Source organism: Loxodonta africana, chromosome 2, assembly GCF_030014295.1.
Source record: "Loxodonta africana isolate mLoxAfr1 chromosome 2, mLoxAfr1.hap2, whole genome shotgun sequence".
NCBI lineage: Eukaryota > Metazoa > Chordata > Mammalia > Proboscidea > Elephantidae > Loxodonta > Loxodonta africana.
This window is the reverse complement of record NC_087343.1, coordinates 229,715,291-229,733,806: the sequence shown is the minus strand read 5'-3', so window position 1 is coordinate 229,733,806 and position 18,516 is coordinate 229,715,291. Positions and strand designations below refer to the sequence as shown.

Sequence of the window (18,516 nt, the reverse complement as noted above, 5' to 3'; positions counted from 1 at the left end):
TCAGCACTTTAAATATGTCATTCTGCTGTCTTCTGCCCTCCCGGGTTTCTGAGGAGAAATAGGCACTTACTTTTATTGAGCATCCATTGTATGTGCCATTTTGCTTCTCTCTTCTTGTGTTCAGGATTCTCTATCTTTGGTGTTTGAGAGTTTGACTGTAAGATTATAAAGTGTCTTGGTGTGAATCTTTTTGAGTTTATCATTTTTGAGGTTCATTGACCTCGTATGTGTAGATTCATGCCCTTCACCAAATTTGGAAAATTTTCGGCCGTAGTTCTTCAAATAGTCTTTCTGTCCTTTTCTGTTTTCTTTCTGGGATCACCATAATACATATGTTAGTTCACTTGATATCCCAGAATTCCATTTGGCATTTTTCAGCTCTGTTTTTTCTTTTTTGCCCTTAAGACTCAATAATTTCAATTTCCTTAGCTTCTAATTCATTGATTCTTTTTTTCCTGCCAACTCAGGTCATTGGTTGACTCTCTCCAGAGTATTTTTCATTTCAGTTATTGTATTTTTCAGCTCCAGTATTTCTGTTTGGTTCCTTTTTATAGTGTTCATCTCTTTATTAATATTCTCATTTTGTTCATGTATTGTTTTCCTGATTTTTTTTAGTTTTTTATCCTTGCTTCCCCTTAGTTCCTTGAGTATGTTTAATACTATTTGTCTTGGTTATCTAGTGCTGCTATAACAGAAAATGACAAGTGGGTGGCTTTAACACACAGAAATTTATCTTCTCACAGTTTAGGAGGCTAGAAGTCCAAATTTAGGGCACCAGCTCTAGGGGAAGGCTCTCTCTGTCACTGGGAGGGAAGGTCTTTGCCTCTTTTTAGCTTCTATTCCTATGTAACTTGGCGATCACGTGGCATATATCTTCCCCTCCATTTGTGCGTGCTTGCTTAATCTGCTTTTATACCTCAAAAGAGACCAATTTAAGACGTACCCTACACTAATACAGCCTCATTAACGTAACAAAGAAACTCCATTTCCAAATGGGATTATAGAGTAGAACTGGCCCATAGAGTTTCCAAGGGGTGCCTGGTGGATTTGAACTGCTGGCCTTTTGGTTAGCAGCTGTAGTTCTTAACCACTACATCACCAGGGTTTTCATAAAGGTATAGGGGTTAGAATTTACAACACATATTTTTTTAGGACACAATTCCATCCATAACACTGTTGTTTTAAAATCTTTTAATGTGTTTACTATCTTGGCTTCCATAAAGACAATTTCTGTCCCTTTTCCTTTTTCATTTCAATTGGCCATTATTGAAGTTTCTTTGTATGCTTTGTGATTTTTTTGTTGAAACTGAGACATTAGACTGCTACAATATGTTAGAACTGAGCATGTGTGCATGTGGCTTTCTCATTTCCCCCATATACACAGTGCTTTCAAAATGACTGATTTTCTGAAGTTGACTCTCAGGTGGTCACAGCCTTCGGTGCTCCCTCCCCTCCCCTTTATGAGCTCCATTTCAGAACAGACTGATACTTTAGTATTTTCAGCAGATCCCAGACATATGAGACCAGACACACGGAACAGTCTGTTAACAAAGTATTAACTATTCACTACAGAGCCAGAGGTTGATCCCCATCTTTGAAAACACGATTAGTGGTTCGCCTCCACTGCAGCTAAGAGGCGGAATGGTGGGAACAGTAGAAAAAGTTTTCCTACCGTTAAAAAAAATCACCTTTTTCTTGTTTCATTTGTGGTTATTTCTGCAATTCTCCACAATTTTTGGAGTTATTACAGAGATGAGGTTACAGATTTCTAGTTGATTTGATTGGTGCTTGTTTGGGAAGGTGAGAATCTTAGACCTGTTCATACCACCATCTTCCCAGAATCTACCGTTTGTTTTCTTTTTTATTGTTGTTGTTTGTGTGTTGTGTGACTTTTCTGAACTAATACTGTAAAGTTTGCATTATTTGTCATTTGTGGCCATTGACGTCTTTGCCCAGTTAGCTTTTTGGTCACCTAATGATTGGACAGCGATACCCTTAGATGCTTGTAACCAGTAAATCTTCCAGTCTTTGCCAAGAGCCTCTGTGTGTGACTATTGGCTTGTGTGTTCAGTGCTCAACCAGGCAGTTTAAACTCTATCTTGCCTTTACTTCGTACTTGGGCAGAGCCTCACGTATAGCCAGATTTGTGTGCTTAGAAGCCCCTGAGGTCTTACTGAGCACGTGCATTACCCCATACATACATGTGTCTTTCTAGATACGCAGGAATGTGTCAGAGCTTTTCAAACTCTCCGTGAGCATCTCTTTTCCCTTTTAAACTTTTTGGTTATTGTATTGTTTGCCCAACTGTTCAGGCAACTGCGATGTTCGGTAATTGCTTCTGATTGCTTTTGGCATATGCCCCTAGAGAAAAGGCTGCTCACAGTGAGTGAGCTCCTAAAAAAAAAAATCAAACCCACTTCCGTCAAGTTGATTCTGACTCATAGCGACCCTGTAGTGACCCTATAGGACAGAACAGAACTGCCCCATAGAGTTTCCAAGGAGTTAGCAGCCCTAGCACTTAACCACTACACCGCCGGGTTTTCCGAGTGAGCCCCTAGTCAGGTCGGATAAGGACAGACTTGTGAGTTGGTCTGAGTGAGCCCCTAGTCAGGTCGGATAAGGACAGCCTTGTGAGCTGGTCTGAGTGAAGCAATGAAGAAGTAAGATGATGGCGGTTCTCTGGGAATGGGGCTATGAGACAGCTCTGTCCCCATTCTGCCCCATCTAGTGACTGCTAGGCTGATGGTTTTCACCAGGATTGTGGACTGTTGGTTTTCAAAGCTACCTCAGATCTAGGAAGAGAGTATGAGAATTGGAAAAGTTAAAACACCACAAATCTTACTGTGCTTAACGAAATTTCACTGTTTTTCTTTAATATACTCCCTGACTTGCTGCAAACCTTTGGTTTATTTCTGGAGCACTGACAAATTATTTCAACAATTTTAGCCTGTGTTATTAATGATATTGTTTGATGATTTATGCATTCTGTTTGATTGCCTTTGTTTGGAATGGGCACAAATATGCATCTCTTCCAGTCAGTTGGCCAGGCAGCAGTCTTTAAAATTTCTTGACAGAGATGAATAAACGCTTCCAGTATTGCATCCATTTGTTGAAGCATCTCAGTTGGTATTCTGTTAATTTCTGAAGACTTGTGTAAAAATGGCGTGGTGTCAGACCTTCTCACCTAACTTCAGGAGAGGGGAAGATAATCACCATCAAGATCAGCGTCAGCCCAAAGCTGATTCCTAAGAGGTGGAAGTGAGACATACCTCTACTCCCCAAACTTTTTTTTATCAATTCTTGCACCAGCTGTCCTTCCCATGGCACTCTCTACGTTTCTGCTAGGTTTGGTCATTGTTTACAATGGCCACACAGAACTCATAGACCATACTCAACAGTTATGGGGTTTATTAGGGAAATAACAGGTTACGGTTCAGAATCAGGGTCAACTTGGAAGTAACAGGAAGAGCTCAGGATACAGTTCTTTGATCAGGACAGCTTCTTCTCGGTTGTGCCCACAGGCTGGCTTCACTCTTAGCCCTTGGCCCTTGGCTTGGCCTCTGTCCTGCTTGGGCAAGTGTTACAAAACTCTTTAGCTCCGCCGATAAGTGCTCAGAGGCACCCCACTCCACCAGGAAGCCTCCTGCCCAAAGGCTCTCAGCTACCTCCCTCTGTAGGTCTGTGAGCCTTGCTTGCTGGTCCCGTGCTGCTGCCATCTTGTGCCATCTTCAGTGGTACAGCTCTGTCTGTGTCCTGGGTCTAGGAGATTCTCAGTCCAGGGACACCAGCTCCAAAGGACATGCTCCACTCCTGACTTTTCTTCTTGGTGGTAATGAGGTCCCCCTCCAGCCTCTGGGATTGGTTCCTTTTAAGCCTAGTGGGATGGCAAAACTGACCAATCCCATACAAGGGTTCCGTGCACTTTATTTGCATTAGAGAACGGTCCAATCCCTTTGATAGGTCACAAGCACCATATTTGCATAGTCCCAGCCAATTATTTCATGGAAGTTATAAGACCATGGCTGCTGTTGTTACGTGTGGTTGAGTCGGTTCCGACTCAGAAGGGCCATATAATGGTAATTCACTACATTGCACTTGTTCTTAACCAATGCATTCAGTTTAGCTTGAAATTCTTCCTTCATTGCCAGCAGTTCTTGATCATATGCTACCTCCTGAAATTGATGAACGTTGACCAATTCTTTGTGGTACAGTAACTCTGTGTATTCCTTTCATCTTCCCTTGATGCTTCCTGTGTCATTCAATTTTTTTTGCCCATAGATTCTCTCAGTAATGCACCTTAAGGCTTGAATTTTCTCTTCAATTTTTTCAGCTTGAGAAATGCTGATTGTATTCTTCCCTTTTGGTTTTCTAACTCCAGGTCTTGGCACATTTCATTGTAATACTTTACCGTGTTTTCCTGAACTGCCCTTTGAAACCTTCTGTTCAGCTCTTTTATTTAGTCATTTCTTCCATTGGCTTTAGTGACTCTGCACTTAATAGAAAATTTCTGAGTCTCTTCTGACTTCCATTTTGGTCTTTTCTTTCTCCCCTGTCTTTTCAATGACCTTTCCCTTTCTTCATGTATGATGTCCTTGCATCCTTCCCACAGGTCTTCAGTCATTAGCGTTCAGTGCATTAGATCTAATCTTTAAGATGGTCTCTAAATTCAGGTGGGATGTATACAAGGTCATATTTTGGGTCTCATGGGTTTACTTTAATTTCCATCAACTTCAATTTGAACTTACACATGAGTTATTGATGGTATGTTCCACAGTCAGACCCTGGCTTTGTTTTGACTGATGATATTGATTTTCTTCATCGTCTCTTTCAACCAGTGTAGTTGATTTGATTCCTTTGTAACCCATCCAGAAACATCCACCCATATAGTCATTGGTTATGTTGTTGAAAAAATGTATTTCCAATAAATAAGTCATTGGTCTTGCAGAATTCTATCATGTGATCTCCAATGTCATTTCTTTCACCTATGCTGTATTTTCCAAATCCTCATCCTTTTTCTTCATTTCCAACTTTCACATTTCAATCACCAGTAATGATCAATACATCTTGATGGCATGTTTGATTAATTTCAGACTGCAGCAGTTCATAAAAATCTTCAATGTCTTCATGTTTCACGTTAATGGTTAGTAAGTTTGAATAACGTTTGTATTAACTAGTATTCATTGTAGGCATATGGACATTAACCTATCACTGAGAACGTTGTCTTTCAGGATAGAACTTGAAATGCTCTTTTCAACAATGAATGCAATGCAGATCCTCTTCAATTTGTCGTTTCCAGCATGGAATACCAGATGATTGTCAGATTCAAAATGGCAATACCAGTCCACTGCAGATTGTAATGCCTAGGATATCAACATTCAAATTTCTACTTCATTTTTGACACCTTCTAATTTTCTTTGATTCATACTTTGTACATTTCATGTTCCTGTTACTAATGGATGTTTGCAGCTGCCACTTCTCATTTTGAGTTGTGCCACATTAGCAAATGAAGACCCCAAAGGCTTTCCTCCGCCTGTGTCATTAAAGCCGACTGTGCTTTGCGAAGGCAGCTCTTCCGCAGTTGTATTTTGAGTACCTTCCAACCTGAGGGGCTTATCTTCCAGCAGTGTATTGGACAGTGTTCAGTCGTTACTCAAAAGGTTTTCTTTGGTAATTTTTACAAGTAGATTGCCAGGCCTTTATTTCTAGTCTGTCTTGGTCTGGAAGATCTGCTGAAGCCTGTCCACCATGGGTGACACTGTCGGTATTTTAAATATTGGTGGCATAGCTTCCAACATCACAGCAACACACAAGCTACCACAGCGTGACAACTGTTTTATCTTAAATGAGTTTTTGTAGTTTGTATTTTCGAGGAATTGGTCCATTTCATCAAATTTATTCAATTCATGAGCATAGAGTTGTTTCTAGTATTCCCTTATTATCGTTTAAGTGTCTTCAGGGTCTGTAGTGCTACCCCACTTTTATACTTGGTATTGTTAAGTTAAGGAGCCCTGGTGGCATAGCGGTTAAGCTCTGGGCTACCAACTAAAAGGTCAGCAGTTCAAACCCACTACCAAGCACTCTGCAGGAGAAAGATGGGGCAGTCTGCTTCTGTAAAAATTACAGCCTTGGAAGTCCTATGAAGCGGTTCTACTCTACATTGTCACAAAGAGAAAACTCACAATTTTATAAAAGCATCTATGGATGGTTCCACTTCCAATGGATATACTTCAGAAAAAAAAAATTTAAAGTAATAGAATGGGCCCTAGAAGTAACGTGATATGAAGCAAAAGAAGTAAACTAAGAAAAAACAACATCTGATCCCAAGCCTAGGAGTTGATTACACCAATGGTGATTCGCCCGCTAGAAGTTGTTGTCTGCATTAGAACCAAAACCAAACCTGTCGCCATCGAGTCAATTCTGACTCATAGTGACCCTATAAGACAGAATAGAACTGTCCCGTAGGGTTTCTAAGGAGTAGCTGGTGGATTTGAACTGCTGACCTCTTGGTTAGCAGCCAAACTTTTAACCACTATGCCACCAGGGTTTCCATAGTCTGCATTAGCAGTCCTTTATATCAATGCTCTTGTAATTTAGAGATATTGCCTGTTCTTGCTGACATTACATAAGAAATTCAGTCTAAAAATGCTCATACTTTGATGTGCAGGCCTCAGATGATTTCCCCCTTTGTCTGGATAATTATGATACTGCAGGTGATGGATTGCGACACATGCCTACTCGAAAATTACTCAACCGGGAGGCTTCACATCCTTGTAACTAACCTGGTCCTGCTTCATCTGTCCTCTAATGTGAGGCTCTATGGGTTGAGAGGAAACCCTGGTGGCGTAGTGGCTAAGTGTTATGGCTGCTAACCAAAAGGTCAGCAGTGCAGATCCACCAGGCGGTCCTTGGGAACTCTATGGGGGCAGTTCTACTCTGCCCTATAGCATCGCTGTGAGTTGGAACCAACCGAATGGCAACGGGTTTGTTTTTTGGTTTTATGGGTTGAAAAAGCCAGAAATGAGGTAGGCTTGTGCCCAAGGCATCGCGGTTTTGAGATCGAGATAGTGGGAACTCATTCAGTTCCAGTCATTTGACTGCTTGGACCCCGAATGTCCCTCTGTCCCCCAGAGCCCAACGTGGTGTTTGCCAAGGAGCAGCTAGCACAGAGTGTGGTGCAGGCTGAGGTGGGGACCCGTGCCACACTGAGCTGTGAGTTGGCGCAGGCCCAGATGGAGGTGGTGTGGTACAAGGATGGGAAGACGCTGAGTGCAAGCCAAAGGGTGCGCATGGAGGCCACGGGCCGTGGGCGGCGGCTGGTGGTGCAGCAGGCGGGCAAAGCGGATGCTGGGGGAGTACAGCTGTGAGGCTGGTGGCCGGAAGGTCTCTTTCCGCTTGGATGTCACAGGTGGGTTTCAAAGGTTCCTCTTATCTTCTTTAGGAGCATAGGAGCATGATCAGACAGTGGTTGGGAGGAGGTGCCACTTTTTTTTTGTACTTTAGATGAAGGTTTATAGAACAAACTAGTTTCTCAATAAACAGTACACATGTTGTTTTATGACGTTGGTTTACAACCCCATGACATGTCAACACTCTCCCTTCTCAACCTTGGGTTCCCTATTACTAGCTTTCCTGTTCCCTCCTGCCTTCTAGTCCTTGCCCCTGGGCTGGTGTGCCCCTTTAGTCTCGTTTTGTTTTATGGGCTTGTCCAATCTTTGGCTAAAGGGTGAACCTCAGGAGTGACTTCATTACTCAGCTGAAAGTGTGTCCAGGGGCCGTACTTTCAGGGTTTCTCCAGTCTCTGTCAGGCCTGCAAGACTGGTCTTGCTTTTTGAGTTAGAATTTTGTTCTACATTTTTCTCCAGCTCTGTCCGGGACCCTCTATTGTGATCCCTGTCAGGGCAGTCAGTGATGGTAGCTGGGCACTATCTAGTTATGCTGGGCTCAGTCTGGTGGAGGCCATGGTAGATGAGGTCCATTAGTCCTTTGGACTAATCTTTCCCTTATATCTTTAGTTTTCTTCCTTGCTCCCAAAGGGGTGAGACCAGTGGAGTATCCTAGATGGCCGCTTAAAGGCTTTTACGACCCCAGACGCTACTCACCAAAGTAGAATGTAGAAGATTTTCTTTATAAACGATGTTATGCTAGTTGAGCTGGATGTTCTCCAAGACCATGGTCCCCACAGCCAGGAGGTGCCACTTTGTTCCATCTCATATGTCTCTTCATGTAACAACCGCTCCCATGTGTTAGGTAGGTCATTTGTAAAGCTCTTCCTGCCTTTTTACTTGTTTAAACTTCTGAAAAACTCTACGGGGAGCTTTTATTATTCCCATTTTACGTATAAAGCACAGGGAAATTATGTAACTTGCCGAAGGTCACACAGCCAGAAGATGGCAAAGCTAGGATTTGAGTTCAGTATTCTAGGATTATCTTCCTCCTGCTTGAAGAACTGTTTTTGGTATTTATTTTAGCAGGTTTTCTGGTGACAAATTCTCTCAGTTTTTGTTTGTGTGAAAACATCTTTATTTTACCTTCTATTTTTAAGTTCATAGGTTGTATATTTTAGAACAGTTTTAGACTTAGAGATTTTCGTGTGGATATAGTTTTCAACTCAACTGGGTAAATACCTAGGAGTGCGGTAGCTGGATCATGTGGTAAGACTATGTTTAGCTTTAAAGAAACTGCCAAACTTTCTTCCAACTCAGCTGTACCATTTTGCATTTGCATCAGCAATAAATGAGAGTTCCTGTTGCTCCATATCCTTATCAGCATTGGATATTGTCAGTTTTGTATTTTAGCCATTTTAATAGGTGTGTAGGTATCTCATTTTAATTTGCATTTAACAACAATAACAACAGTGATACATGATGTTGAACATTGTTTCATATGCTTATTTTCCATCTGCGTATCTTCTCTGGTGAAGCAGCTCTTCAGATCTGTGGCACACTTAAAAATTTTTTTTATTGTGTTTTAAAAGTTATTTTTGTATTTTGGATACAAGTCCATTATCTGATATGTGTTTTATAAATGTTTTCTTTCATTCTGTGGCTTGCCTTTTCATCCTCTTAATAGTTTCTTTCACAGAGCAGACATTTCTAATTTTAATAAAGTCCAACATATCAATATTTTCTTTCATAGATTGTGCCTTTGGTGTTATATCTAAAAGTCATTGCCAAAACCAAGGTCTCCTAGATTTTCTCCTGTGTTGTAATCTAGAAGTTTTATGGTTTTATGCTTTAGATTTAGGTCTGTGATTTATTTCAGGTTAACTTTTGTGAAAGGTGTAAAGGCTGTGGCTAGATTCAATTTTTTTTTCATATGGATGTCCAATCGTTCTGGTGTCATTTGTTGAAAAGACAATCCTTTCTCCACTGAATTGCCTTTGCTTCTTTGTCAAAGATCAGTTGACTTTATTTACCTGAGTTTATTTCTGGGCTTTTTATTCTGTTCTATGGAGCCCTGGTGGCTCAGTGGCTAAGAGCTCAGCTGCTAACCTTCCATAAAGATTACTGCCTTGGGCAATTCTACTCAGTCCTATAGGGTCACTATGAGTCCAAATCAACTTGGCAGCAATGGGTTTTGTTTTATCTTTTAATCGTTGTATTTAGACCATTCACATTTAAGTGATTATAGATAGTGTTGGATTAACATCTACCATGTTTATAACTGTTATCTCTTTATTGCACTTGTTCTTTGTTTCATTTATCTTTCCTCTCTGATTTTAATTGAGAATTTTTTATGATTCTATTTTCTCTCCTCTCATAGCATATCAATTATGTGTCTTTAAAACATTTTTTTAGTGGTTGCCCCATAGTTTGCTGTATACATTTACAAGGAATCTAATCCGCTTTCAAGCATCGACGGCACTGGGTTATATCATTTTGTGGTAGTACAGGTAGTTTATAACAAAATATTCTCAGTTCCTCCCTTCCATCCTTTGTACCATTTTTGTCATTCATTTAACTTATCCATATGCACAGTGTTGCTATAATTACTCTGAACAGTTGTCAGATCAATTAATAACAGAAATACACAGTTTTTATCTTACCTTCATTTGTTCCTTCTCTTTTTTCTTTCTTTTTATATAGCTAAATTTCTAACCTATATCATTTTCCTTTTCTCTGAAGGACTTCTTTTAATATTTCTTATAAGGCAGGCCTACTGGTGACAGATTTCCTCAGTTTTTGTTTGTCTGAGAAAGTCTTTATTCTTTTCTTCACTTTTGAAGGATAATTTCACTGGAAATAGAATTCTAGGTTGGTAGTTTTTTTCTTTCAACACTTTAAATTTTTCACTCAATTTTTTTTTTTTTTTTGTTTTTTTGCTTTCTTGGTTTCTGATGAGAAGTCCAATGAAGTCTTGTTCCTTTATAGGTAAGGTGTTTTTCTCCCCTGTCTTCCATCAAGATTTTCTTTTTGTCTTTGGTTTACTGAAGTTCGAATGTAGTATGCCTAGGTATAGGGTTGCTATGAGTCAGAATCAACTCGATGGCACTGGGTTTGGTTTTTGTTTGTTTGTTTGTTTAGATATAGATATTTTTGATATTTATTCTTCTTGGTGTTCTCTGTGCTTCCTGGATTTGTGGTTTGGTGTCTTTCATTAATTTTGGAAAATTTCTGGCAAAATACTTCTTCTGCTCCTTTTCCTTCTGCTATTCCAATTACACGTATGTTATACCTTTTGTAATTGTCCCACAGTTCTTGAATATTCATTTTTTTTAAATTCCTTTTTCTCCTTACTTTTCAGTTTAGAAAGTTTCTGTTGATATATCAAGTTCCCTGATTCTTTCCTCACTGTGCCCAGCCTACTGATGAATTCATAAAAGGCAGTCTTCATTTCTTTTACAGTGTGTTTTATTTTTACCATTTTCTTTTGATTCTTTCTTAGAGTTTCTATCTCTCTGCTTACATTACCCATCGGTTCTTGCATGTTGTCCACTTTTTTCCGTTAGAGCCCGTAACATATTAATCATAAAAAAATTAAAAAAATAAACATATTCATAGTCATTTTAATTTCCCTATCTGATAATTACAAAACCTGTGTCTTATCTGAGTCTGGTTCTGATTCTGTTTTGTCTATTCAGACTGTGATTTTTGCCTTTTAACATGTCTTGTAATAGAGATTGAAGTAATCAACCTTTTAGTGTAAGATTTTACATTACTCTGGCCAAGAGCTGATTTGTGATTAATGTTTGTTATAGATGTAAGTGCCAGAGCCTTAAGTTTTCTTTTTTTCCCCTCATCTGTTGCCTTGAATTTCCCTAAATTCTCCTTAAATAAAATCTGGTTCTTGCAGCTCTCACAGTTCTAATACACTATTATTTACTGGCCTGTGATTCTAATGCCTGCCTCTCCAGTTTTCAGGGTGGCAGTGTGCCCTGTGACCTTGTTTCTCTGATATAGCTGAGAAAAGTCATTGTTTTTCAGGTTATTCATTTTTTTTTTTGTTATTGTGAAGATGGGAGTGATGGACTTCCAAGTTCTTTACATGTTGGAACTGAAATCAGAAGTATCTTTTCTGGGTATCAAACCCAGCTTAGCAGTTACTTTCAGTAGTTTAAAGATGTCATTCAATTTCCTTCTGGCTTCCATTATTTTCTGTTGAAATACCAACAGTAAGATACAGTGTTGTCTTTCTGAGGTTCATGTATCTTTTTTGCTCTGGCTGATTTTAAGACTTTGTTTTTGGTTTTCAGCAGTTTTACTCTGATGTGCTCAGATATGGTTTTCTTTGTATTCACCCTGCTTGGGGTTACAGAACATCTTGAATTAGTTCTGCAAAAGTTTTGGCCATTTTTTCTTCTGCCCCATTCTCTCTTTCTTCTTCTAGGAATCCACTTACACTATACTAGACCTTTCTAAATGGTTTCTCACATGTTTTGTATGCATCTCTCTGTGCCTCTAAATCCTTTTTTTGTCTCTGCATTCATCTGAATATTTTCTGTCGACCTATATTCCAGTCGCTGATACTGTTCTGCTGCATCTCGCTGATACTGTTCTGCTGCATCTTATCTGCTGTCAAAACCACCTACAATGTGTTTAATTTAGGTTATTGTATGTTCAAGTTCTATACTTTCCATTTGATTAGTTATTTTAATGACCCTAATTCTCTAGTGAAATCCTTCATCTTTCACCTGTTTTCTCCTTCTTTTCATCTATTAAAAATATTAGTCCTGACCATGCCCTAGTGTGATAATTCTATTATCTGGATCACTGAGTAGTGTCCTTTTTGTTTGTTTGGTTTGGTTTTCTAATATTTGCTCCTGTCTTTGAGATGCCCACACATATTAGATTTGAGCATCAGACATTGCATGTTAAAAACTGTTGAATATGGGTGATGCGACCTTATTAAGTACAGAAAATTCCCCCTTTCCTTTGTTAGGCGGATAGAGGAGGACTAATCCCTTCAGGAACTGAACTGACTCCAGGCTGCATTGCAATTTTGGTAACGATTATTTATCTCTGGTTCTTTCCTACTCCTGGGCCAAGTCCTCCAAGAATTCCTGCTGAGATCTTAGAGTGTAGATTAGAGCTCCTTGCCTAGAAGACCCTGAATCCTAATCTTTGTCTTTCAAAACTGCAACCCTGTTGTCGTTGAGTTGATTCTGACTCATGGCAACCCTATAGGACAAGTAGAACTGTCCCATAGAGTTTCCACGGAGCACCTGGTAGATTCGAACTGCTGACCTTTTGGTTAGCAGCTGTAGCTCTTAACCACTATGCCACCAGGGTTTCCTCAGAACTGCAAGATGCTGAAAAATCTTGTTTTCAGAGGTTTTCTGCCTGGCTTCTTAACCTCCTGTTCCGTGCAGCTTCAGAACTCATCAACCTGTGTGAGGGCACATTTATAGAGTGCAAGGCTCAGTTCTCCTCCATCCCTTCTCACTGGGACTTGGCTCCTCGATCTCTAATCTCTATCTCTCTATCCCCCCATAACATGTCAGCAGCTCTGTGGTCTTCTTAGTGATAACCCTTTGTCTAAATTTTCAGTGTCAAGCCCATCAAGTGCCCTGAGGGGAAAAACAGGTGCCCAGAGTGGGCTCACATCTCTGAGAGGCCCATTCTTCTCAGGGATTTTGCCGCCTCAAGTAAAAATTGCCTTGCCTGGACTATAGGGCCTCCTTCACTGTCCCATTGCTGTCAAGTCAATTCTGACTCATAGCGACCCTATAGGACAGAGTAGAACTGACTCATAGGGTTTCCAAGGAGCAGCTGGTGGATTCAAACTGCTGATCTTTTGGTTAGCAACTGAACTCCTAACCACTGCGCCACCAGGGCTCCACCATCACCATATCTCACGTGATTTACCTTTCTCACTTATGGCATGCCTATTCCTGTAGAAGGGCCTTGCCCTACCTGTCAGCTCTGTTCAAATATTTCTCCCTCAGCTTTTCTCAGGAATGGATCCCTCTTATTTAGAATTCCACTTGATTATCACCTTCTTATATCTGCCCTGGCCACCAAATCTAAATCGCCTCTCACTCCTTTCCCTGTGGCTCATTTCCATGTTTTATTTCATCTAGCACTGGCCATAGCGCAGCGTGATTATTTTTATGGTTGTATTTGTTTGTGTTTTTGTATTTCCTGACTAGCAGGTAAGCTCCATGACAACAGGGACTGTAAGTGCTCATTGCAGCACCCCAGCTGTCACCCCAGTGCCTGGCACACAGTAGGCCTTTCCTTCATTGACATTAGTTGAGTGAATGATTGAATGAATGAACAAATGAATGAGTGTGCATTCAGCTTGAAACCTCAGATTATATACTTATTTACTTGAGTTTGATGGAACACAACAATTTTTTTAAATAATTTTTATTGTGCTTTAAGTGAAAGTTTACAAATCAAGTCAGTCTCTCACACAAAAACCCATATACACCTTGCTACACACTCCCAGTTACTCTCCCCCTAATGACACAGCCTGCTCTCTCCCTTCACTCTGTCTTTTCGTGTCCATTTCGCCAGCTTCTAACCCCCTCCACCCTTTCATCTCCCCTCCAGGCAGGAGATGGAACACAACAATTTGAGATTGATACTATAAATGTTGGTTTGGATGTAGAGCAACTGGAATGCTCATACACTGCTGCTGGAAATGTATGGTGGTACAGCCATCTTGGAAGACTGTTTGGCAATATCTGCTAAATCCAAACACAAGCCTACACAATGCTCCAACAGTTTCATATGCCTATCAATGATATATACAAGAATTCTCGTAGCAGCTTTACTCGTATCTTTAAATTCAAATCACCGACAAGAGGAAAAGAAATAATAAATTATAATGTATTCACACAATGACATCCTATATAGCCACGGAAAAAACAAAACTGCTGTTAAATCCAACAACATGGATAAATTTTATGACCTTATGTTGAGTAAATAAACCAAACACAAAGAGTTCTTAATGTACTCATAACGTACTTCCATTTATGTGAAATTAAAGAACAGACAAATGTAGCTTATGGAGATAGAGGTAAGAATTAAAAAACAAAAACAAAAAAACCAAACCCATTGCCATCCAGTTGATTCTGACTTATAGCAACCCTATAGGACAGAGTAGAACTGCCCTATATGGTGTCCAAGGAGCACCTGGTGGATTTGCACTGCTGACCTTTTGGTTAGCAACCGTAGGTCTTAACAACTACACTGCCAGGGTTTCCAGAGGTAAGAATAGCAGTTACCAGTGGGTCAGTGGTGACCGGGGAGCTGAAAATTGTCTGTTTGATATGTGTGGTGCTTACATGGGGGTATGTATGCATAAACGTCGTTGAGCTGTACCATTACAGTCACTGCATGTTACTACATGTATGTTACACCTCTGTAAAAGAAAGAATAAAGTTTGGGGAGGACGTACTATGTACCACGCAGTAAGGATACATTAGTAAACAAGGGAGCCCTGCCTCACCGACCCAGTGCTGACTGTCACACGGGAAAGACAATAAACTATCAGTTACAGGGACTGGGAAAGCCTCAGACACCTTCCTCCAGCCTAGGAATGGCTCTTGAGTCAGGACATTCCCAAACTGTGCACTTACAGCTCCGTGACAGGGCTCCTTGTGTTTGTGAACCCAAGTCTGACAGCCGACGGAACATGTGACATCACTGGGCTCAAGGAAAACTTTTCTGAACTCTGAGGTTTTGGTGTCTGTCAAATGGGTTAGTACCAGGTATGTGTCTCTGACCACATGCCCCTCCCTGTCCCCAGAGCCTACAGTGGTGTTTGCCAAGGAGCAGCCAGCATGGAGTGAGGTGCGGGCTGAGGCGGGGGCCAGCGCCACGCTGAGCTGCGAGGTGGCCCAGGCCCAGACGGAGGTGGCGTGGTACAAGAATGGAAAGAAGCTGAGTTCGAGCTCAAGGCTGCGCGTGGAGGCCACGGGCCGTGGGCGGCGGCTGGTGGTGCAGCAGGCGGGCAAGGCGGACACTGGGGAGTACAGCTGTGAGGCCGGGGGCCAGAAGGTCTCCTTCCGCCTGGACGTCACAGGTGGGTTCCATGAGGTGCCATGTTGCTTTGGAACATCATCAGGCACTGGGGTGGAGGGATGGACATGCTGCCTCGTGGCTTGTTTTCTCACCAAGCTCCCAATATAACAGTAGTTTACGGGTGTTAACTGTGTGCTGAGTGCCAAGCCGTTTGTGAAGTGCTTCTTGTCGTTCTTTTTAAAATAATATTTTATTGAGTTTTTGAGTTAGGTTCCGATTTTACAGTTTCTGCACAAATTGTTCAGTGACATTAGTTACATTTATGACAATGTGTCAACATTCTCCTTAATTGTGTTCTGTTTGTTCCATTTCCAGTGCTCTAGTTTCCCTGCGCCCCCCCCCCCCCCAATTTTCTCAATTTTGCTTTTGAGTAATTGTTGACCTTTTGGTCTCATATAGATGGTTTTAAGTAGGACAGCAATCTTATGGGTAATATTGTTTATTTTGTGTGCCACTCTGCTATTTTGCTAAAAGGTGGTCTCAGGGGATAGGCTTGGCTCAAAGAGTATCCCAGGGTGATAGTCTCAGGGATTCCCCTGTTCTCGACTGTTCCAGTTTGGCTTTTCCTTTTCTTTTTTTTAAAGCATTTGAATTCCTCTCCACATTCTTCTCCCATTGTATCCAGGACCATCTGTTGTGACCCTGACCAGAACATTTGGTGGTAGTAGCCAGGCACCAGCTCGTTCTTCTGGTCTCAGGGTAGACGGCTTCTTGTCTTTTTACGTGCTTAAACTTTACAACTCTTTGAGGACATCGTGATTATTTCTATTTTAGGTAAGGCACAGGGAAGCTTTGTAACTTCCCAGAGGTTACATAGCCAGAAAATGGCAGAGCCAGGACTTGGGTCTAATACTCTGGAGTCATTTTCCTTCTGCTTAAAGAACTCTGTCCAAAAAAACTACTTGTTTTAGCAGGTGTACTTGTGATACGCAGCCTCTCATTTTTTGGTTTATAGGAAAAAGTCTTTGTTTTGCCTTACAGTGCTGAGGCCTTATTTTCTGAGGGTATCAAATCCTTGTTTAGCAGTGTTTTTCTCTTAGTCTTTCGAAGACATCATTCCCTTGTTTCCTGGCTTTTATATTTCTTTGTAACATCAGCTGTCAGATTTATTGTGATTCCTTTCAGGATCATATATCTTTTTTTTTTTTTTTTTTTTATCTAAGTGCCTTAAATATTTTCTCTTTGAAATTACTATTTTCTCTTTGGCTTTTAGCAGCTTAACTGTGATGAACCTCGGTGTATTCATCCTACTTGAGGTTGCAGAGAATCTTGGTTTTGTGGGCTGATGTCTCTCATCGGTCCTAGAAAATTCTTGACCATTCTCCTCTGCCTCATTCTCTCTTATTTTTTCTGGGTACTCCAACCCCTCGTTAGATCTCTCTTAGACTTTACTGCTGTTTCTCACATGTCTGGAATGTCTGTCTCTTAATTCTTTCTTTTTTCTTTAGTCTGGATATTTTTTTGACCTGTCTCTCAATATCCTAATCCTATATTTTGCTACATCTAATCTGCCACCAACCTATCTGTGGTGTATTTAATTTCGATTATTGTATCTTCAAGCTCCATAATTTCCAATTTATTGGTTTTTAAGATAATTTATTTCTGTAGTGAAATTCTTCATCCTTGATCTGTTTCCTTTCCTCTATTTAAGATATTATTTGTTGCTTTGCAGTAGACTGATATTTCTATTATCTGGGTCAACAGACATGGTCTTCTTTTTCCCCTAATATTTGCTCCTGTCTTTGGCATGCCTACAAAGTGTTCGATTGAGTGTCAGACATCATATGTAAAAAGTGTTAAATATGGATGATGTGATCTTATTCCAGAGAAAGAATTCCCTCTTTCCTTGGCTAGGCACCTAGGATTAAGAATGTTAATCCATTCAGGGACTGAGCTAACTCCGGTATGCATTGCGGTTTTGATAAGGATCGTCTCTGTCTCTGACTCTTCCCTGATCCTGGGTAAAGTTCTGCAAGGATTCCTGCTGAGAGCTTGGGATGTGGATTAGGGTTCTCCCCAGCTGACCCTGAACTCTAATATTTGTCTGTTTAGCACTGCAAATTGCTAAAAGTCCTCTCTGCTTTCAGAAAATTTCCACCTGGCTTCTTAGAACACTGCTGAGTGTGGCTTTAGCATTTGTCAAATATCTTGAGGGAAAGAAGTACAGCATGGGATTCAATTCTCCACTCTTTTTTTTTTTTTATTGTGCTTTATGTGAAAGTTTACAAATCAAATCAGTCTCTCATACAAAAATTTATATACGCTTTGCTATATACTCCTAGCTGCTCTCCCGTAATGAATCAGCACCCTTCTTCTTTCCACCCTGTATTTCTGTGTCCATTCAGCCAGCTTCTGACCCCCTCTACCCTCTCATCTCCCCTCCAGACAGGATCTGCCCACGTAGTCTCATGTGTCTACTTGAGCCAAGAAGCTCACTCCTAACCAGTATCATTTTCTATCCTATCATCCAGTCCAACCCCATCTGAAGAGTTGGCTTTGGGAATGGTTCCAGTCTTGGGCTAACAGAATGTCTGGGGATCTTGACCTCCGGAGTCCGTCTAGTCTCAGTCAGACCATTAAGTCTGGTCTTTTTACAAGTACTTGAGATCTGCATCTCACTGCTGTCCTACTGCCTCAGGGGTTCTCTGTTGTGCTGCCTGTCAGGGCAGTCATCGGTTATAGCTGGACACCATCTAGTTCTTCTGGTCTCAGGCTGATGTAGTCTCTGGTTTATGTGGCCCTTTCTGTCTCTTGGAAACCCTTGTGGTGTAGTAGTTAAGTGCTACGACTGTTAACCAAGAGGCTGGCAGTTCAAATCCACCAGGGACTTCTTGGAAACTCTATGGGGCAGTTTTACTCTGTCCTTTAGGGTCGCTGTGAGTCAGAATTGACTCAACGGCAGTGGTTTTTTTTTTTTTTCTGTCTCTTGGCCTCATCATTACCTTGCGTCTTTGGTGTTCTTCATTCTTGTTTGCTCCAGGTGGCTTGAAACCAATTGATACCTCTTAGATGGCTGCTTGGTAGCGTTTAAGACCCCAGACCCCAC

General features: G+C 40.9%; 2 protein-coding genes across 2 annotated transcripts in view; both read left to right on the top strand.

Annotated features, from left to right (window-relative positions):
* OBSCN (obscurin, cytoskeletal calmodulin and titin-interacting RhoGEF) overlaps positions 1-18,516 on the top strand; it is a 224,764-nt gene that overhangs the window by 13,607 nt on the left and 192,641 nt on the right. The window contains exon 10 of the mRNA XM_064279626.1: positions 15,196-15,471. Coding sequence (XP_064135696.1) covers positions 15,196-15,471 — 276 coding nt within the window. The remainder of the gene's footprint in view (positions 1-15,195; positions 15,472-18,516) is intronic.
* Positions 6,999-7,371, top strand: LOC111748330 (obscurin-like). Its single transcript, XM_064279627.1, has one exon. It carries the CDS (start codon positions 7,110-7,112, stop codon positions 7,362-7,364), a length of 255 nt encoding a protein of 84 aa, XP_064135697.1. The 5' UTR covers positions 6,999-7,109; the 3' UTR covers positions 7,365-7,371.

What these genes read in the sequence shown, in the direction of transcription:
- LOC111748330 (XM_064279627.1), top strand. Translation starts at nt 7,110, where the DNA reads ATGTCCCTCTGTCCCCCAGAGCCCAACGTGGTGTTTGCCAAGGAGCAG.